Genomic DNA, 19442 nt, shown 5'->3' on the forward strand with positions numbered 1-19442 from the left:
GGAACAGAGGAGTAAGAAGTTATATATATTTTTTAAATTCCATCTGTGTGTAAAGAAGCGTTTACTTATGATTCAACCTAATCTACACTTGTGTTCTGCGGTGCTGTTCGTTCTCCAGATCCACCCTGGACAGAAACCGTGATTGCCAGCGTAATCAGCAAAAGGTGCCAGTATCACAGATGCTGTCTCTCAGCTAATTGCATGAAGACACGGCGGTGCACGAGGCGCAGGTGCTCGCTCTTTTCGTGAAGTCACTTAAGTGCGGTTTGTCTCCTTGTGTATGCTGGAACTTCTGAGCAAATATTTTCCGAGCTCTGTTGTCTCCCATTTAAACAGCATCGAGGATAAAAGAGACAACAACAAAAAAAAAAAAAAAGGAAATGTGGAAGCAAAGCAGCAATACAGCAAAATACTACTTTATTTATCTGCAAGGCACAGCTGCTCCTCGGGATCATGTTCCAATGTAACTACAGCAGACAAATTTGAGTTTAAAAAACAAAACAAAAAAAATAAAAAACCGTGCTTAGATTCGTTTTATCTCACACTTCAGCAGATATGACTCCATTTTAACCAGCTTAGTGTTACAATATTCACAGTAAGACACACTTATTACGTTGTCTTTGGTTAGAATTTCTGCCACGTCGATGTCAGTTGCAGGTCTGTTACCTCTTTGGAAAGGATTGTTTCAACATCGGAAGGACAAAGGATGAAAAGAAGGAGGGGGAAAAAAACAGGCACTGCAGAAAATTAGACAAAGAGAATAAAGCTGAAATTCTCCTACATAAGCCAACATGATTTATTTAGCACAGAGAAACTTTGTAACATTTCCCTCCACTACCCACCACCACTAAAATCCCCGAAGACAAACTAGTGTACACATCTGGCTCTTGGCCATGTTCCCATGCCCGCACTGTCAGCAGGCATTCTGGGATTGGGTTCCTGCACACAGTCTTTGTGTATCCTCTGACTGCCACGAGCGCCAAGCCCCTGAGTCACGTTGGTGACGTCCACCAGTTCCCGCCTCTCGGACAGGGCGGTCACCATGTGTTCCAGCTTGGAGCGGATGGTTGTGTAGTGGTGCTGGCGCTCTTTGGTCAGCTTGCGGAAGCAATCCTTTAAAGTGGTGTCTGGAGCTGCCTGGGTGGGCACAGGCTGTCTGGAAGACACCAAGTGGGGAGAGGTGTCCTGGCTCGGCCCTCTGCTTATTTGAGTAATGATGCTAAGATGCTGCGGGAGCTGCAGGTCGGTCTGGCTTTCAGCCTCCGTCACCGACCGCCTCGTCTGAGTCGACACGTGGCAGGTGCTGGGGGTCTCCGTCTCTTTTTCTGCTTGCTGCTCTGCAGAGAAATGTGGAGTCGTGCTGCCAGCAAGGATCTCCTCCTGAACGTGCTGCCGCTCCATCCACTCGTCGTTTAGAGTCGAAGTGTCAGACTCTGGGCTGGCTTTATGTGGAGATGCGAGGTCACAAGGTAGCTGCAATGCTAGCGTTTGTGGCTTACGGCTGGGCGTGCTTGTCAGACACGCTGGCCTCTCACTACGCAGGTGAGGGGAGGAAGCAACTGAGTGTTTGAGGTGCTCAAAGATGCCGCTGTTGCGGACACTTGGAGGTCCGTGAGTGTTTATGGGTAGAGACTGGGCATATAGGATACGAAACTCCTCGTCAAATTTCTCAGTTATCTGACCAGAAAGCTCAATCAGGTTGCTGCTGTTTAGTTTGCCATCAGTCCAGTTGAACCTGAATTGAATTTTAAGCACATATAGCTGAAGGTAAGAAGCAGACCCAGCAAGACGGATGCATAACTTTACAGTCTAATAAATCAGGAGGGCACGATGGCTAGCGGGCTCTTACCTGTAGGAACCTGTAGCCACTCTGTTTCCATCAACCAGCATGAACCTCTCGTGAACTTTACCCGTAATCCTCGCTCCAGATCTCATGTAATAAGTTGTGCCGGTTATAGTTCGCACCTTCATTTGCTGCAAAGGATTAGAGACATGTTTTGGGGAGGTTTTTGGGATGCCATCTGATGCTCATGTTGTGCACACAGAGCCATGCTTGTCTTAAACGAACCAGCTACATACCCGAAGGTCATCCAGGCGAACGTTGACATTTTTGCACATCTTGAGGAAAGCGGGCACGCACGACTGGTCCAGCAGGATGTAGACAGGGACTCTGCGCTGGGAGCAGGCCTCCTGAAGGTCCTTAAAGATATCCAGGTCTGTCAGGGAGTCTGTAACTATGGCAATCACCTGCAGTGGAAAATTACAGAGGTAATATAATAGAATTCTCTTTTCGGGGGGCCGCAGCCGTGCTCTCGCAGATGTAACACATGATTGTGTTTTCATTATTATCAAATACAAGGCCCTATTCAAACAGAGCCGTGAATCTCTGTCTGACACACTCCCTGTAATGTGTGTGCTGATGAGCTTTCTATTGACTGTGGTCTGTTACCATGGCAATCGGCAGTAACGCTTGGTCAGCAAACAAATGACTTTTATACAGGAGACAAGTAGGTGCACTGTAGGGTTTGCCTCATTTTTCCCCAGCTTTGTTTTGCACCCAGATTTCTCCTTTTTCACGAGGAGGAATGGAATTTGACACGCTGCGGTAAAGGTTGCATGTCGAGGATTAGACACGGACGTTTACATATCTTAGATTTATCGCTTCAAACTGGTGTTTTATCCACACGCAGCTTTGTCATTTGTACCACGCCTTATTTGGATGATGTTTGTGCGCGTGTGTGTGTGCTTTGGGTTGGGGGATGCTTGTTTTCAAGAGGCAGCATAAAAGCAGAGTTAAAATTCATAGAAACTCAGGAATGGGGCCGTTCCTTTGAGATGACCACCAGCAGTGCATGCTCAGTGTGTGCCGTTACAGTCAGTGGCCTTCTTTGTACAATAAAGACATTGTGCAGTGAGTGGTGTAACATTACAAAAGAACAAACAATCTTACAGCTCGACCAGGATTAGAATATTTTTAGAAGGATTGGCCCGGCTGTCGGCACATAACATGCACAACACCACCGTTAAGCTCTAAACCTGGGAGAAAATCCAGTGTTTGAAAACATTTCTAGCGAAAGAGGGAATGGAGATGAGCGAAGCAAGTCGAGGCACATCTGGTACGCAGGTTCTACACAGGCCTGAGGTGCTACAAACTCCCTCTCTCCTCGTGCAGGAATGTCTCTTTTCAAAACCAGAGGCTGTACTGACAGCTCCCGTCAGGAACATCACATTAAATATTCATGCTTTGTTTTTGTTTGTTGCATTTCCCCCCCGTCCTTTTAAGGTTGGTGATTTCTTCTAATACAGATTTCAAAGCACGAACTTCTAAAATTCTAAGTGATCAAGGGAGTTTCATGTGGACAATGGAGACTTTTTTTTACGTTTTCCCTCCACAAATGATGCAAAAAAGTGTCTGCATATACTGGCTTACTGACTGTGTGGTTGTTGTGGTGGTGATGGGGGGAGATAAAGCCCAGGTGATAAATGTCACCTGACAAAACCAAAATAAAAGTCCTGTTTTAGGATAATAACGTACAAATAAGAGATACTGTAGGAGGACTACTACAAAGGACTGTTTTTTTACACCATTATTTTTGCACAAACTTCAAGTGAATATCACATTTCAGTGTGATACAGGACACGCATTAAAGGACAGTTTATTTTAAGGGCATGCAAAATAGAATGAATGACAGCAGATATGTGCGTGTGCGCGGGCCTGTGCGTACCTCTCTAGCGCTTTTAATCATGCGCCTTGCAGCCTCCTTGCAGCTGTAAATGCATTCGCCGTAGCTGGGCTGGAAGTGCGCCACGGCCCGCGTCACTCCCCGGTAGGAGCCCGCTGTGAAGGCGGGCCATCCGAGCTCCAGGAGCGGCGGCTCCACGTCTGACACCTCTGGGAAATAAGTGACCGAGGAGCAGTCCAGGGTGCTACTGAGCGACCGCTCGAGCGCCTGTTCCTCCCCGTGGAAAGACGAGCATCGCGGTGACACGGCGGCGCTCCTGATCTGTTGGATCTCATCGTCCGACAGAAAGTTGGGGATCCTCTCTCTCACGAGAAAGTCCAGAAAGTTATCAAGACCCCCGGACAGCAGCTCCTCCAGAGCCAGCCGGTGCCTCTCATTGTACACTTCCTGTAGGTTCAGCTCGTCTGTCCCGCGAGGTTTTGGACCAAACCTCAGAGGTGAGTCGTCCAGGCACTGAGACAGGGCCATCGCCGCGTCTCCCGCTTCCTTTTACCTGAATCACACAGCAGCGGGCAGGTAACGCTTTGACCTGCAGGAAGGAAATTTGTATTTTGTTGCTTCCCTCCGTTCGTGCTCGACGTGGATCCGCATTGGCTGCGGGGTGGTTGTCAAACCAGAGCGGCGTCACCAGACTCGCCGAGCCAGGCTGTCAGTGTAATGTAAAGGTTGTCTCATTGGCTCATTTGGAGGAAAACAAGCCTCCTGTACGTCCCTCTGCTACCCTGATCCGGTTACACCGCAGATAGCAGGGATCACCAGAGGTCCCACTCCTACGCTTTTTCGTGATATCGTGTCTCTGAGGATTCATTTAGCTCGTAGTTCAACGTTTGTTTGTTTTGTTTTGTTTTATAAAAACACAGTTTATTAAGAAAATAAAAATGCAGACTCTCTGACTTTAGATGGAAGTAAAAACACAGGAAGCAGTTTACTCATCTGTCACAGTGAAACTCAAGATTAGGACAATATACCACAATCTATTGAATTATAGTAATATTTCACATAAACTTTAAAGTCTACATATTTATGGAGTGATGCAGTTAAGGGAAAATAATTGCAGAATATATTTTTTTTTTTAACCTGACAAGCCGGTATAACCAGAAGAGAAGCAGATCCACTAAGTTCCACCAGATCACAAACCGTCCACTAAAGCAAACAAATACTCTACAGCTCTGAACTCTAAATCAACATGTGTCTTTTAACCTTACAGCACAGCATGCACAAGTTCCTGCACACCGGACCTGCTGGTTGAGTTGTCTTACTTTTTTTTTTTTTTGCGATTCATCTTCTTGATAGATTATCTTTGTTTTTCCTGACTGTAGGCAACGTCTAAACCCAGTGAGGACAAACTGGGAGGGGATAGCTAATCCATGTTCTGTAAATACTGGAGGCACGCATTTGTCCTATATGTTCTGACGCTGTTTTTGTATATACTGTGGGCATCCGGCTGCAGGCACTCCACTTGTTTCATATACACATAACCTAGTTTACACATGCCTAAGAAGTTAGGCTACTGCTATACTTTTAAGTAGACATGTGTCCATATTGTTTGTCCAGTGGATTAGTGGATTTAGAGTGACCTTATCATACTTAATATTACCATGTAAACATGTCCTCATGTATCTTTGATGCCGCTTGTTGATATGCTTTCCATTTTAAGTCACGATTGCTCCCTTTTAGGTATGCTGTTTTACCATGAGCCCTTAAATTCACAGGTTTTCTGTTTAACGGTCGTCCGATTTTTTTCCTGTGCGCTTTTACGCGCATGAGGCCAACAAGGTCACAAGGGTCACGGCCGTACAAACCCTTTTCCCTTTACATTGCGAATAACTACCACTCCTAGTTTGAATAAAGGGAAATGTGTTCTTCTGTTTCAAGTTAAATGCAGACAAGTCCAATTAGGCTACAGTTACTGTGCGTCTGCGTAAATTGGTGTTATCACTATTATGCTTGTGCGTAACTGTCTATTTTAAGCCGGTGGTCTAATAGGCCTGTGCTTTAAATGACAATTCCCACAACGATTAATATTCATAGTAGCTCTTCAAGAGTTTTTTTTTTCTAAAGATGACAGCCATGTATTGAAAAAAGCATGTGACCTAATTAGGGTTATCTTTTGGGTGATGAAGCTCAGTGAAACGGGAGATGAATGAACTGTCAAATTCCAAATATACACAATACAAAACATCTGATCGGCCTGCTTTGTATTGCAGCTACTTATGCCATTGCAGCTACTTATAACCCGCGTGTGTTGAATGCACTGCCTTACCCCTATAACGATATACCCAAATGTGCGCTGGGCTCAGTATACGTACCCTCCTCCCCCTTACACACACACACACACACACACACACACACACACACACACACACACACACACACACACACACACACATCCCCATCTCATCCCCGCCCCTCTCCAAAATTTTAGATGAAAGGGCTTTTGGATTTTGGATGACGCTCTGTATCACGTGTTCATAGGAAATACACTCGCTTTAATTTTTTTTGGAGCAGCCTCGTCCTGCACCGCCGACCATAGTTGTTTTGCAGTCTTCATACAGTGTAGCGGAGGGGTGGAAAGGTAATGTAATGTAATGTACCTTGCCGTGGTCACTGACGGGTTCACGCCAGTTCACCGGGTTCACTTGAGGAGAGCTCCCACCCCCAGCTCGCCTCCTCTTCTTCGCAAAGCGCAGCGATCGGAGCTAATCCAATATTATTCATTTATATATTAATGTCGGATTCCATTTTTTACCACCGACGGCTGAGGTAAGGACACATCTTATTCATCCGTAACACGAATACGTCTCACTGGGTGACGAGGTGCGATCTCCAAAGTTGTTTACTGGAATTATGTGTCGCTATTGAATATTGAATTTTCATCTGGTGCTGTAGTGGAGGCAGTTTATATGAAGTCGCCAATGTATAAAATGGCGACAGTAGGTGGAGGAGGGGGGTGGAGGATTTTTTTTGGGAATATTCATAAGGTTATATAGAATGGCAGATCGCCTTTGGCAAGTCGGCTCCGAGGCGGTGTGTTGCCCCACAGCCTCGTGAATGGAGCGAAACGGGTTAACTCGTCAGTTTGTTACAGTTACAACCACGGATCCTCCGTCGGGCTCAAATTGCGCTCCTTCTCGCGCTATACAATGTGGCGTATGTGCTTATTTTATTGCACAACGCGCTCTGTTTCCCCCACTGTGCTGCGAGTGTGAGTGCTTTTACTTGTGAAAGACTTCTGAACACAGTAGTGTAGCAGGCTTGTCGACTGATTTTTTTTTTATAAAAAAGAAAAAGAAAACAGCCTCCGAGTTCATAGATGTTCAAACTGTACGCCAAGTATCAATTTTCACCTATTGATCGCTCACTCGCTGCAAATTTATTTTTGTTGCCAGAGCAGAAAGGTAGGCCTGTATCTCTGTGCAAAGGACTCTTTTTCATTTCCTTCTCTTCCTCCTACCAACATGTGCTGGTGCCCTACACACACTCTCCCTCTCTCTCTCCCTCTCTCGCTCGGTCTCTCTCGCACACACACGATACATGTACAGTAGAGTAAGTAGAGCTTCTCTTTTGGCAGATATTTCGCAAATTGTGCACTATTAATTATCCATATATATATATATATATATATATATATATATATATATATATATATATATATATATATATATATATATATATGTGTGTGTGTGTGTGTGTGTGTGTGTGTGTGTGTGTGTGTTCGCTCCTGTAGGGCACATTGTCATTTATCTGCACATAAATATTGACCCAGCTTTGAATGCCATGTGTCTGTCTCTGGCTTTAGGGGAGGGACCTCTGCGCTGACTAATGTTGCCTCTGTGAATCATTTGTGGGTCCAGTGTCCATAGCACAGGAGACAACCCCAAATTATTCAAGCAGTCAGCTAGACAGGCATGGTTCACGGGTAATTTTTGGAATGTATTTTAATTGTTTAACCATGCGAGCTTATTAGAAATGACGTTGGGTCATGGAAATGACTGCGCAACTCTTCTGCCACAGAGGTTTTCCTCAGACAGGAGGTGTTTTTGGGGGCTGTGTGGGGCGCAGTCCAGTCTCCAGTGAACGTTTCTGCACTCCAATAGTTAATTTGCAGGCTGTGTGATGACCAGCAAAAACAAAGGTAAATGAGCTCTCGCTGTGCTGCTCCGGCAGACCGGGTTCAGCTTTGGCCCGGTGAGTTGAGTATGTGTGGAGGTTTTCACTCTAGCAGGACACTTACACCGGGGGAATGTCAATTCCCTTTTGTGGATCCCTGGGAACGGTCTTCCATCTCCCTTCTCGGAACTGCTCTAATGAGGCCAGGCATATTGCCTTTCATCCCGCACTCCCTGCAATTAGGCACAGCTCATAGTTTTCGTCATGGCCACAGCGGAGTGTTTGTATACACAGACACAATGTAGTGGGCCAAGAGTGCCCACTCCCCTCCAAAAAATACAGCATCTCTGCCCATGCCATCCCTCCATATACCTGGCATACTGTACTTTTAAGGATGTGGTGTTCTGAGTTCCAATAGCAGTCGCTGTGGATGTTATGTTTGTGTGTGTGCCTCCCACAGCTTAAAACGAATCCCGTGCCAGAGAATACCAAGGAAGGTCATATGGTCATGATTTGCAGATTTAGCTGACATGGAGTGTATAACATTCCTTGGGTTCGGAGAAGAAAATCAACTATCTAATGCCAACCAGATCTATTTCCAGCCGTTTTATATAAACAAGCATTCATGATAGCGGCATACCTCATGATCCTCACAGAGAATTCTCCAACACACAACGGCGAGTCCTATTTCTCCCACCAAAAAGGTCGGCGTTCAAAGCAGGTTCACTTTTATTTGGGTCTTTCATCCTTTTTGGTTTTGCTTTTGTCAGCGGACCAATGCCGTATCGAAGCCCGGACCGCTCAAAAGGCTCACTAAAACAGCATGTTTGCACAGTTCCAACCAAAAGAAACGTCCGTGCACTGATGGGTGGGAAAAAACCTTGGGGCTAGTGGGGAAAAAGAGCCCCTGCCACTTTTTCTGTCCCATCCAAGAAAGGTTTGGTCAGCAGGAGCTGGCATTTACCAGGCTTTGGCAGTTAGAAGAGGCTGTGATGTCAGCCATTTTAGGATGGACAGTACAATGTGCGGTATGCCGCCATCTTTCTTCCTTTTCTTCTTAAGTTGCCAAATGAATGCCTGTAGTCTTGGCTACAAAACTGAAGAACTTATTCATGAAAAGTGATTTTTAAAAAGATGCATGACTCAGATTTTTTTTATTTATTTTTTTTTTATTCTCAGCGCACCACCGTTTACTCGTCTGTCATTCATTTGGGTCACGGGTAGAAGGGTTGGCAGAACAATGTAGACATTTCAACAGCGAGCGGTCATATTAACACAAAACAGGGCCGCCCGAAAAAGATGCCGGCAGACAAGCAGAGCGCGGAGGTATGTACTGTCCGCCTCGGTCACCGGGCCTCCGCGCAGATTTAGCAAGATAAAAACAGTGACGGGAGGTCATTTGTGTCCCGTTCAGCTGTGATATTCCTTTCATCGGCCCGTCACACACATGAGAACAGTGCGGCAGAGTTTCTTTTTTTCCCCACAATGTGATTGAGAGGGGGGGGAAAAAGCAAAGTTGTTGCTGCAGACCTCACCCAAAGTTGACTGAAAGAGACTTGAACCATGAATGGAGTTTTCAAAGATGGCTGGCGGGGCATGTGGATTAAGTTTGTCCTGCACCGGATGCAGTCCAAGGAATTCAGCACGCACGCACGCGTGTGTGTGTGTGTCTTGAGGTTGGGTGGGTGTGGATGAGTGACTCTGCTCTGTGTGTGTGTGTGGCATGGTGGGCAAGGGGAAGAGAGGGGTTGCCATGGCGATGTTAACACATGAGTGGCACCACCGACTGGTCTCCCAGTGGACGAGGCTGCAGTCATGGAGGTAAGAGGGGGGGCGGCGTGCGTGAGGAGGAGGAGAAGGACGTGGACGAGCTGGCTGACAACACCTGCGTCTCAGACATTCAGACACTAATACGCACACAAACACACCCATGGAAAGGAAATAATCAGAGCCCACAATGGAGACTGAGACCACACACTGAAACCTCTTCATATGTCTTCGGCTGGACGGGCTGTGGAGAGACCTGTGCGCTCTGTCAGCGTAGTTCTAATGACCCTGATGTCTCTGAATTGTTTTTCAGCACACGTAACGCTGGAGCACGACACTCACGCTGGCACGCACGCACAAAGGTGTCCCCAAAACTGAAAGCTGCCCCTCATTAGATGTCAGGAAGGAGCAGCGCGTCATGACGGACACGAGATACGAGCAGAGGCGGCAGAAACTGAACAATTCCACAGTCGGCCGCGTAAAGGCTCCCAGCACTGGGTCACGTTTCCCTTATAAATGAGGCGCCATTGTTCCCTATCTCTTCTCTGTGCAAGACAGTAATTGCTCTCTGTCTCTGGCTTATATTTGGGTGTCCAGCTGATCCACTCACATGGCGTTAATCTATTTAATGGACGTTTGGCAGGAAAGATTCCTGCTAAACAGATTTTTTTTGATCATTCAAATGTATCTGTCAGGAGCCCCCCTCCCCCCAAATCCACCCCAACCCCCAGCAGACAGAAAGTCTTTTTTTTTTTTTTTAACAGATTTTTTTTTTGAAGGAGTCTCTCAAGACAGCCGTGGATCACTGTCACAGCAAATTACACACAAAATAAATGTTGTCATAAGTGCGAGAATTTATTCCTTTTCTTTTTCCTTTTTTTTTTAGCTCTCCTGTGACTGTCACACCGAGAGACTCCTTGCCAGTTATTCAGTTCAAAGAGAAAGATTTTTCAGAACGGTGCAGGTGCTAAATGTTGCGGAGGTGAGGTGGGAGTGTGTGAGGACCAAGCGTAGAGAGTTGCGTGCCTACAAGCGTGTCAGCGGGGAGGAATATTGAAACAGCACAGCCTGTCATCATCGTCAGTCATCCTCACACTTCACTCCCAAATGTCTGAGTTCTGTCTTCCTTTGTCCTTCTCCCTCCTCCAGCCTTCGCGTTCTCATTCATGTGAACGGGCGGCACAACACAAACACCAATCTCTGTTCGTGTCAACTGTAGGTGACCCAACAATCTGGGAGTGTTTGAATCAGTCATCAGACTGTTTTGAATTAAATTTTAATGTCTAGCAACCACTTTGCAGCCTCGCCTCCCTCTTCCGCTGGCAGCAGCTCGCTGTATATTTGGCATGTTTTTTTTTTGTTTTTTTTTCCCCCTTTTTTTTCGTGTTGTAATATTGTAATTACTGCAGCAGTTTATGAGGTGATGGATGGGAATACATGCTGCTCTCTTTCAACTGTCTTTTTTTTTTGGCATGGAAAAAAAAAGTGGTAGCACTCACGTGGTTGCCATTTAAAAGTAGACGGGGATATAATTAAATATTAATGAGATGTAAATATAATATTGTTATGGAAATGATGGTGTAAGAGCACATGAGGCTGTAAATCTTTATGCTGCTATTAAATCGGGCGGAACGTATAAACCCCATCAGAATTTAAACCTGGCCTAATCCCATTTGTTTTTTTGGGGGGAGGAAAGAAAAAAAAAAAGTGTAACGGTGTAAACGTGGTTTTAGTCCAGCGAGCGAGGACTCTCCGTTTCTCCCCCTTTGGAGCGTGGGTGTTTGGAAAAACACGTCTGAGAGCTCTGCCACTTTCCCTCACTTCAGATACAACTCCTCTGGTCAAATGAGATGAAAAGAGTTTCCTCCTCGTGTGCCCCCCCACCCCCACAGAGACGGTGCCACTGCGAGGACATACAACACACCGAGGACAGTGATCGTCTGAGCGTTGTCTACCTCGTCGCTGAAACACAAGGCCGGGCTTTTCAGAGGGAACCATTCAATGGCTCCCTGTCTGGGAAGCCCTTGTCTTGTGTCTGCTCGCATGTCTCGCTCGCCAGATAAAGCAGCCCATTCTTTAGATAGGTGACCTGATTCTTTATGTAACCTTTCTCAACTTTTGGCTTGTTTCAGGTTTTCTCATACAGGAAGTGAAGTGTTTCTCTCGGGGAGGGGAGAGCGTCTGTACTGGGCCGGCGTCTGTCTCGTCACAGACCGGCATCCCTTGCAGGGGCTGCTACGCCAGTCGCAGCCCACAGCTAAAATTACAGTACCCTCTCCGTGAGTTTAGTTTCAAACACATCCTGGCACATAATGTGCTCTCTGTTGGATCAGCGCAGCGATTGGGGCAGCTCAGACAAACGGAGCCAGCACTGATTTTTCGCTGAGTTCTATAGCATAGGAACATCTCTCGCACAGATGTTTCGGATGTACATGACTACATCCCTCTGCTGCATGAAAGCTGACGTCTAAATCCCTCGTTCCGTGGAACAGCCTCAGTGAACCCCTTGTCCTCACCAGGGGTTAATCGAGTGTGCCGTCAGAGAATATCATGACCTCTCTGGCGGCAAAACATACAGCACATGCCCGCGTCTGGATGCAGTGAACCGGGATTACTGCATAAGATGCTGGTGACCTAGTTTTTTTTTGTTGTTGTTGTTTGTTTGTTTTGTTTTAATTTTAGTTTTTTCCCTCCTGTCAGAAAGCAGCAGCCATCAGTAGGAATGAAAAAGAGGCAGTTATAAGGAGGACGTCACAGCCTGTCTGGGATCAGTGTGTACTGTTGAGCAGTCATTTGAGGGTTTTAATTCTGGAACAGGTTCATCTTTTATTTACCATCCAGCCAGCCGCGGTGAACGCGCACGTGGATGCAGTAAAATGAAAAGTCTGTGAAAGTGCTCTTCAGTTAGCGCGAGCGCAGCGTGCCAAAAAAATATGTGCTGGAAGTATGTGAAACGATTTCCTTTGTAAGCAGCAAACGGCAGCACGCCGTGCTTGAGGTATGCTGGATTTGAAAGGAAAGCAGGTTTAGGGGGAAATTAATGCGGCTGATGTCGTTCGCAGGGCGATAAGCCTGTGGTAGAAGGTAAAGCTTAAGTGATATAGAAAGATGGTGATTGGATGAGACCCGTTTTCAGCAGCATATCACACATCAGTGCCTCTCCAGTCTCAGAAAAGAAGACAGGAGTGAAATACAGAGGCTCTGCGCGTGTGTCAGAAGTTCATTCAGAGGGCAGAGGCTGCGGAGCTGCGCCTCTACTTTGATATTTTTTCATTGGGTTTTTTTTTTTGTGTTTAGCACTTACGGCTGGTAAAATGACTCTCAAAACCTCTCTACTGCAAATGCGGACTGCAGTGTGTCTGTCATCTTGTCCTACAAACTTTGTTAAATATTTGCGAGAGAACAGGCACGTTTTATAAAAACGCGAAGAAGGAAGAGGGGAAATGTTGAAGACTGAAGTGACAATCCATATCCATCCATATAATTGGAGTGTAATAGAAAGGGAAAGCCTGTGGAAGTGTTTTGCTAATGGATTTGTGCTCTCAGTGATGTGTGTATCGTGTTTGTATGCATGCACGCATCGCCATGCTGCTGGCTGAACAAATGCAGGATGAGACGGATTGAGCCGCCAGCTTGTATCTAGCTTTGTTTGTAGTAACCTTATGAGAATATTTCAAGTCCTCAACAGTACTGTTGTCAGCTGGCTGCTGCAACACACACCAGACACGCGAGTCACCTAATTTCCATTTCCACATTACATTATGCCCGGAAGGTACGCCGTAACGTGCAATGTAAAACAAATGGCTCACATCCAAGAGTGGACTAATATTGTTCGCTGAATTTAACCTTCATATGTTTGCTGTATAGTAACAAACCAAAGAGGAACAGGGCGGATGTGACAGTGCCGAAATATAGTGCGGCTCTCCCCTTAAAAAAAAAAAAAATTAAAATCAAAAATCAGCTTTTTAAAAGAATTCTCATTTCTAATCGCACACGCACAATGACAAGGGAATATTTCTGTAAGACACAAATCTGTGCGCATATTTTGCATATTTGTGGTTGCTGAGACAATGTGAAAGAGTCTGTGGGGTTAGATACAGTGAGCACTATCAATTTGCAGTGGAGTGCAGCTCGCTCAGCGGGTGCGAAAATCACCAGGGACAATATTTATTTAATGATATTAACCCTTTCCCGAATGCAGGAAACGGAGATCTCAGGACTGAAAGGAACCCAGCACCATTATGTTAACACACTACCTTTATCTTTATTTTACCAGCAAGCATCATTTTGATGATGTTTTGTCAATATGGCAAAGCTTTACTAAATACATTTCAGAAGTGTTATCAGCTACAAGAAGGGACGATCGTAAGGCAGCTGTGGGGGGAAAAAACAAATATCAGTGAGATTAGTAATTTCTGACTGCGTGTATTCAAAGTGCGCGTGTGTGTGTTTTACTGTCTGTTAGTGAAGCTCTAAATTCTATTAATATACTCGTTGATGGAATGCTTTCTCATATTTCCTATGCCTTTCGCCTTGATATATTTCATGCTAAATATTTTTCGGCATTTATGAAATCAGCCTAAAATCATTTTAAAAGATGAATAATAACCAATAATTTGTGCATGATCTCTGATCACTTTTAAACAATCTGCCTAGCGAGCGAGATTCATGTTACCTCGTTCTGTACGGCAATTTAAGGTGATCTTCCTCTTTGATTATGATCATAATAAAAAAAATATTTTACAAAAAAAAAGCTCTTGACTCTTTTACTTTGGTGCTGTAATTGCTGATAAATACACTTATCACACTGAATTTCCACCTACACGTATTACCCTGTGTGGAGCTGTTAGCGTCCTCCGCACTGCGCTCACTGTAATATGTAAAAATGTTTCATTCTTTTCATTTGGAAGCATAGACCATATACCTGCTTTTCATCTTTGTCAGGTCTTTATCTTTGATTTGCATGACATTCAAGTTTAATGAATAAATGTAATTATCTCACATTATATTCCTCCGCTTTGCCTCCTCTCGTTGCTTCTTACTCGCTGTTTTTTGCACTTTTTAAAGATGAACGAATCACACCTCTCTCTTCTTTTGTACTCTTTCCTCACAGGTCCCCCGGGAGCTGTTAAACTTGTCCATGTGGCAGGAGTCCTAAAGTGGCAGAAGGCATGAAGCAACACTGTGATATCATAGTGGCTGGTCCATGACACTAAATTCCATTCAACCCTCTCCACTATCCACCCGCCCTCTGTTCTCATCACACCGGACAACCAATCACTCACGCTCCCATTTACACAAAGCTGCACCATGGCCAGCAAGAGGAAATCCACTGTACCCTGCATGATACCATCCAAATCCAAACATGTGCGTGAGGAAATCATACTGGGCTCGCTACCAGAACTCCTACCAACAATCCCAGAAGATAGCATACTCAGCATCTCTGGAGAAGAATCTGGGCATTTCTCTCACAGCTCCTCCAAATCTGAAAGTGGCAGTGAGATGCAGAAAGGAGGCACGTACAGCTGTCTGACTTGCCGTTTCGAGTCCAGAGATCTCAACTACTTTTTGGATCACATGCACAACTGCCACTTAGACTTCAGGGCCCAGCCCACCTTCTACTGCCTGAACTGCGGGGTGTCAGTAGTCCGCTTCGAGGCTCTCGCTCTGCACAACGCCAAGGCCCACCCGAAGATAATGCAGGGCCTCGCTACTGCCTCTCTAGCCGTCAACAAGAGGGATGGCGTAACGACTGTGGAGCAAAGCCTTTTCACGGACAGCGGAGAAGACTACAGAGAATCTGGGATCTCCCTCACCAAAACACCAATTGCAAAGATGATGAAAGCCAAGGGGGAGCACAAAAAGATTGTGGTTTCTCACACTGTGGAGGTACGGAAGATTGACACTGGAAAGGATGTAGACCCCAGCATGCTGACAAATGTGCCTGAACTCCAAAACGGGGCTCTCAGTATTTCTGGTGCCCCAGCTATGCCGAGGACCACTGTCACTCACGTGATTGCGACGACAGTGTCCAACCAAGTCTTTCACCAGCACACTCCCTCCCTTTACTCTCCCCTCTCCTCTGATTCCAATAAAGACCTTCCAAAGGTAATGATCCCCCTCAGCAGCATCCCCACCTACGATGCCGCCATGGACACCAGCAGCTTTCTCAAGACATCCTTTGGCAAGTTTCCCTACCCGACCAAAGCAGAGCTCTGCTACCTAACAGTGGTGTCAGAGTTCCCCGAAGAGCAGATCAAACTGTGGTTTACTGCCCAACGACTCAAGCAGGGCATAAGCTGGTCTCCTGAAGAGATCGAAGAGGCCAGAAGGAAGATGTTCAACACCGTGTTCCAAGGTGGAGCACCCAAGAAGCAACCGACCACACCACGGCACGTCAATCACATCGTAACCCACCACACTGTAACTGCCCATCCAGGCTCAAAAGGACCAAACTTTCAGATGGCCAAAGTTCCATACAGTGGTGTAAAGGCCAGATCTGTCGGAGTCATAGCCACACAGGCCAGCATGTCAACCAACCCCCACATTACCCGGGTCTCGTATTCTACTCCGGTTGTCCCCCCAAAGTTCCCCTCTGTAGTCAGAACTACACAGGTACTGACCAAGAATACTGAACCCACTGTGGAGCCGGAAAAGAGCAACGGCCTGGACATGGCGGGGAGCAGCGGTTGCGTCAGTAGCACCAGCAACATTCGAAGCAGCAGTAGCAGCAGCAGTTGCAGCAGTAGCAGCAGCATCAGCAGCTATTCCAGCAGTAGTAATGGTGTTGACAGTTTCACCAGGAAACCGGTGCACAACAGCGGCCCAGCCAACGGCATCAACAGCATTGCCACTTGCTCTGCCAACATTAGCAATAATGATGAGCACTGTGTTGCTGACACCAACGGCAAACCAAATGTCAAAAGCAACAGTTTACCAATCGGATCGGAAGGTTCAAACAGTAACAAGTGTGAAGAGTCCATTGACAACACCAGCAAATCTAACATCACTTGTAACAATCATGACAGCAGCATCATCAGTGCACAAGAGCCAGCCCACGCCTCGAAGCCCGACGATGATCAAAACAATTACATCCACGTGACCAACAACAGCAGTATTAGCAGTGAATATCCCAGTACTACCTGTAATGACAGTGTCCCTAACCTGAATCATGCCAGCAAATCCCCAACGGAAAGCACCAGCACCACTGTCATTGCAAAAAGCAGCTCATCCATTATTGAAGAAGGTAAAAGCAACAAAGACTTTCCCATCAAAGGCATGTCAATCTTACAGCAGCTCATTAAGGAGGAGGACGCATTTGCCGGGGACAAAAGCTGCCCCGAGCTCAAGCTTGACCCCATCAAGATCAACTTCAAGAGGCTGAAGATGACTGAACCAGAGGCTACATCAGAGAATGCGCATCAAGAACACAAGTCCGAAACTGCGGAGGGGTCGGCTTGTCAGGCGTCTTTTTCTCCCCCCTGGGGCCACAAGACCCCGCAGCAGTTGCACATCCTCCGGCAGGTTTTCTCCAACACCCGCTGGCCCAGCAGCCAGCAGTACGAGGAGCTAAGCATCCAGACGGGCCTTCCCAAGTCAGAGGTGGTGCGCTGGTTCAGCGACAGCCGGTACAGCCACAAGAACGGGCAGCTGAAGTGGTTGGAGAATTACCAGCGGCCGCCCGCGGAGTCGGAGGATGCGAGGGGTCGCAGAGATGCAGAGCTCGAGCCACCCAAGGACGCTCCGGCGGCCAAAAAGAAACTTGCTGAGCAAGACATGAACAAGCACCTTGAAGGAGAAGCAGGACTGAACTCAGGTCAGCGGGTTGTGTGGCAGGATTCATACTCACCGCTGATGGGCCTGATGGGATCCGAGGGGAGCGGCGAGCGAGGCCAGCGCGACGAATTGGGGCAGCCGGGAGCTTTGCAGGATCTCTGGTCAGAGCGAGCGGAGGACCACCAGCAGCCAGTGGCTAGTCAGTCACTCATTGAACAACAGACTGATTCCAATCAGGCCAGGTATTTGAGTCACAGCAATCCTTTTTGCACACCACTGAAACACACATTTCACTCACAGTGCCTTGTGATATTTTACAAGCTCGATGCTATTTATCAATCAAGAAAACAAAAACAACGTAAGGCAGGTGGAGTGATGAAAGGGTGACAGCTTGTTGTTTGTAGTGACTGCTGCGTGATGTACAGTAAAAAGAAAGCAGGAGAAGCGGGTACAAGTACTCATGCTGTGTAGCTTATTCAGGCAATCAAAGGTCTGTGTTTAAGAAGCTATTTTTAGATAAGTAGGAGTCTGGCCCGCTGAATTATAGATTGAGAGCGCATGCTAACATATGTGAATAAATCATGACAATTGCCTTTGGTGAGTTAGATTTCCGAGAGGCAAGACAAGCCATACGCAGGCGTCTTTTTACTGTGCTACCCCCCACCCCAAAAAAAGCCCTTCAATTTTACAACACACTGCAGCAGTGCCATGCAACCAGAATGATCCAATCGCATCCTCACAGTTTGTGTATGTTTTGTTTGCCTGTCTGTCTGCGTGTGCTGCTTAGCAGGGATCGCCTGAGGATGGAGATGCTGGAGGTGTGATGAAGCAGGCCTGCTCTCGCCAGAGGACCATGATGTTCAAAAGCTGGCTCGCTCCCCTGGCCGTGGTCTTAACACAAAAGAAAAAAAAAAGAGAAAAAAAGAGTGTTCATAATGACAGCAGATGTGATTGTAGCTGGACCGTTGGACTCTGACTGTAACTGTGAATACCCCCCACCCCTCCTTCTCCTCCTCCTCCGCCTCCTCCTCCTCTTCTTCTTCTTCCATCTGCCATCACTTCCTGCCATCGTCAAAAGAAAGAACTTCTCACCTTTGAGTCCTGTGATGTTTAAGCCTTTCATGCTTCTTTGTGGTTGTGTGGGGAGGGTGCACAATGAGGTCAGTACGAGGGATCAAAGACAAGAAAGAGAAAAGACGCACACTGACTGGAAAACTGACTTGAATGAGCGAAGATAGGGTAGGATAGGGCCGAGAGATATTGTTCTGGGGTCAGAGGGAGAAATATATATATATGATTGAAACTGCACTATAAAAGAGGGTTTGTACTGACTGGACAAACAAATGATGTGTCAAGGATATGTTATTGTTGGCTTTGTGATATTTTTTACTTTTTTAGCAACCAGTACTTCAGCACTGCCTTGAATTTTACTTTTTTTCTCCTTTATTTGGTTTTTCAATTCTATTTACTCTTCTATAGTCACTGTAAGTCCAGATGCAATCAAACATGTTTTATTTAGATCTGTATAAATGTTGGTGATCACTTTTGCAGTTCAGCTACACGCAAGAGACTATATACAATGCACTAATGAAGACAGCAATGCTAAAAAAAAAAAAAAGAATCACACTGCTCCACAGTAAAGGTATTGACTGCTCCGTCAAGATCAATACACTACACTGCCCTGCAAACTGAACAGAGAGAAGCCTGTCACGCTAACGTTGCCTTACTCAGCTCTGTCCATGTGTTTATATGACCTGTCTGTCCATCACCTTGCTTTCCAGCTACTGTGCTGTCCAGAAGAGAAGAAGAAAAAAGATTAAAAAAAAAAAAAAAGATAAAACATGCCAGTGCATTGATGGTCACTGTTGGTCTATATCTGTGAAACAATCTTGTGCTGCTTTCTGTACACTTGGAGATGTTTAACTTTAAGCTGTAATTGTATCAAATATTGTTACTGGCAAAATGTTGTTTAAAGCAAAATTATCAATTTGATCCCTAGACACTGACAGAGTGAGATATTGTGCTAGCTAGAGAGCCAAATGAGGA

The 19442-nt window shown here is 46.1% G+C and overlaps 2 protein-coding genes across 3 annotated transcripts; one reads left to right on the forward strand and one right to left on the reverse strand.

Annotated features, from left to right (window-relative positions):
- Positions 1-395: 395 nt before the first annotated feature.
- On the reverse strand, positions 396-6181 carry sack1d (scaffolding CK1 anchoring protein D). Its single transcript, XM_085455895.1, is given in 5 exon segments — positions 396-952; positions 955-1735; positions 1850-1974; positions 2080-2247; positions 3726-6181. Coding segments are annotated over 5 exon segments (1599 nt in total). The 5' UTR covers positions 4212-6181; the 3' UTR covers positions 396-913.
- Positions 6182-6251: 70 nt separating this feature from the next.
- On the forward strand, positions 6252-19039 carry zhx3a (zinc fingers and homeoboxes 3a). 2 transcript variants are annotated; one of them, XM_085455893.1, is made up of 3 exons: positions 6252-6506; positions 14734-17638; positions 18184-19039. In XM_085455893.1, the coding sequence occupies exons 2-3, from the start codon at positions 14931-14933 to the stop codon at positions 18218-18220; spliced, it is 2745 nt and encodes a 914-aa protein (XP_085312019.1). In that variant the 5' UTR covers positions 6252-6506; positions 14734-14930; the 3' UTR covers positions 18221-19039. The 2 variants fall into 2 exon arrangements, with proteins under 2 accessions (XP_085312019.1, XP_085312020.1); XM_085455894.1 differs by having other exon boundaries at positions 18187-19039.
- Positions 19040-19442: the final 403 nt, after the last annotated feature.

This window comes from Copadichromis virginalis, linkage group LG5 (genome assembly GCF_057382275.1).
Source record: "Copadichromis virginalis isolate Kocher_CV1m ecotype Utaka linkage group LG5, C_Virginalis_male_GT1.1, whole genome shotgun sequence".
Taxonomy (NCBI): domain Eukaryota; kingdom Metazoa; phylum Chordata; class Actinopteri; order Cichliformes; family Cichlidae; genus Copadichromis; species Copadichromis virginalis.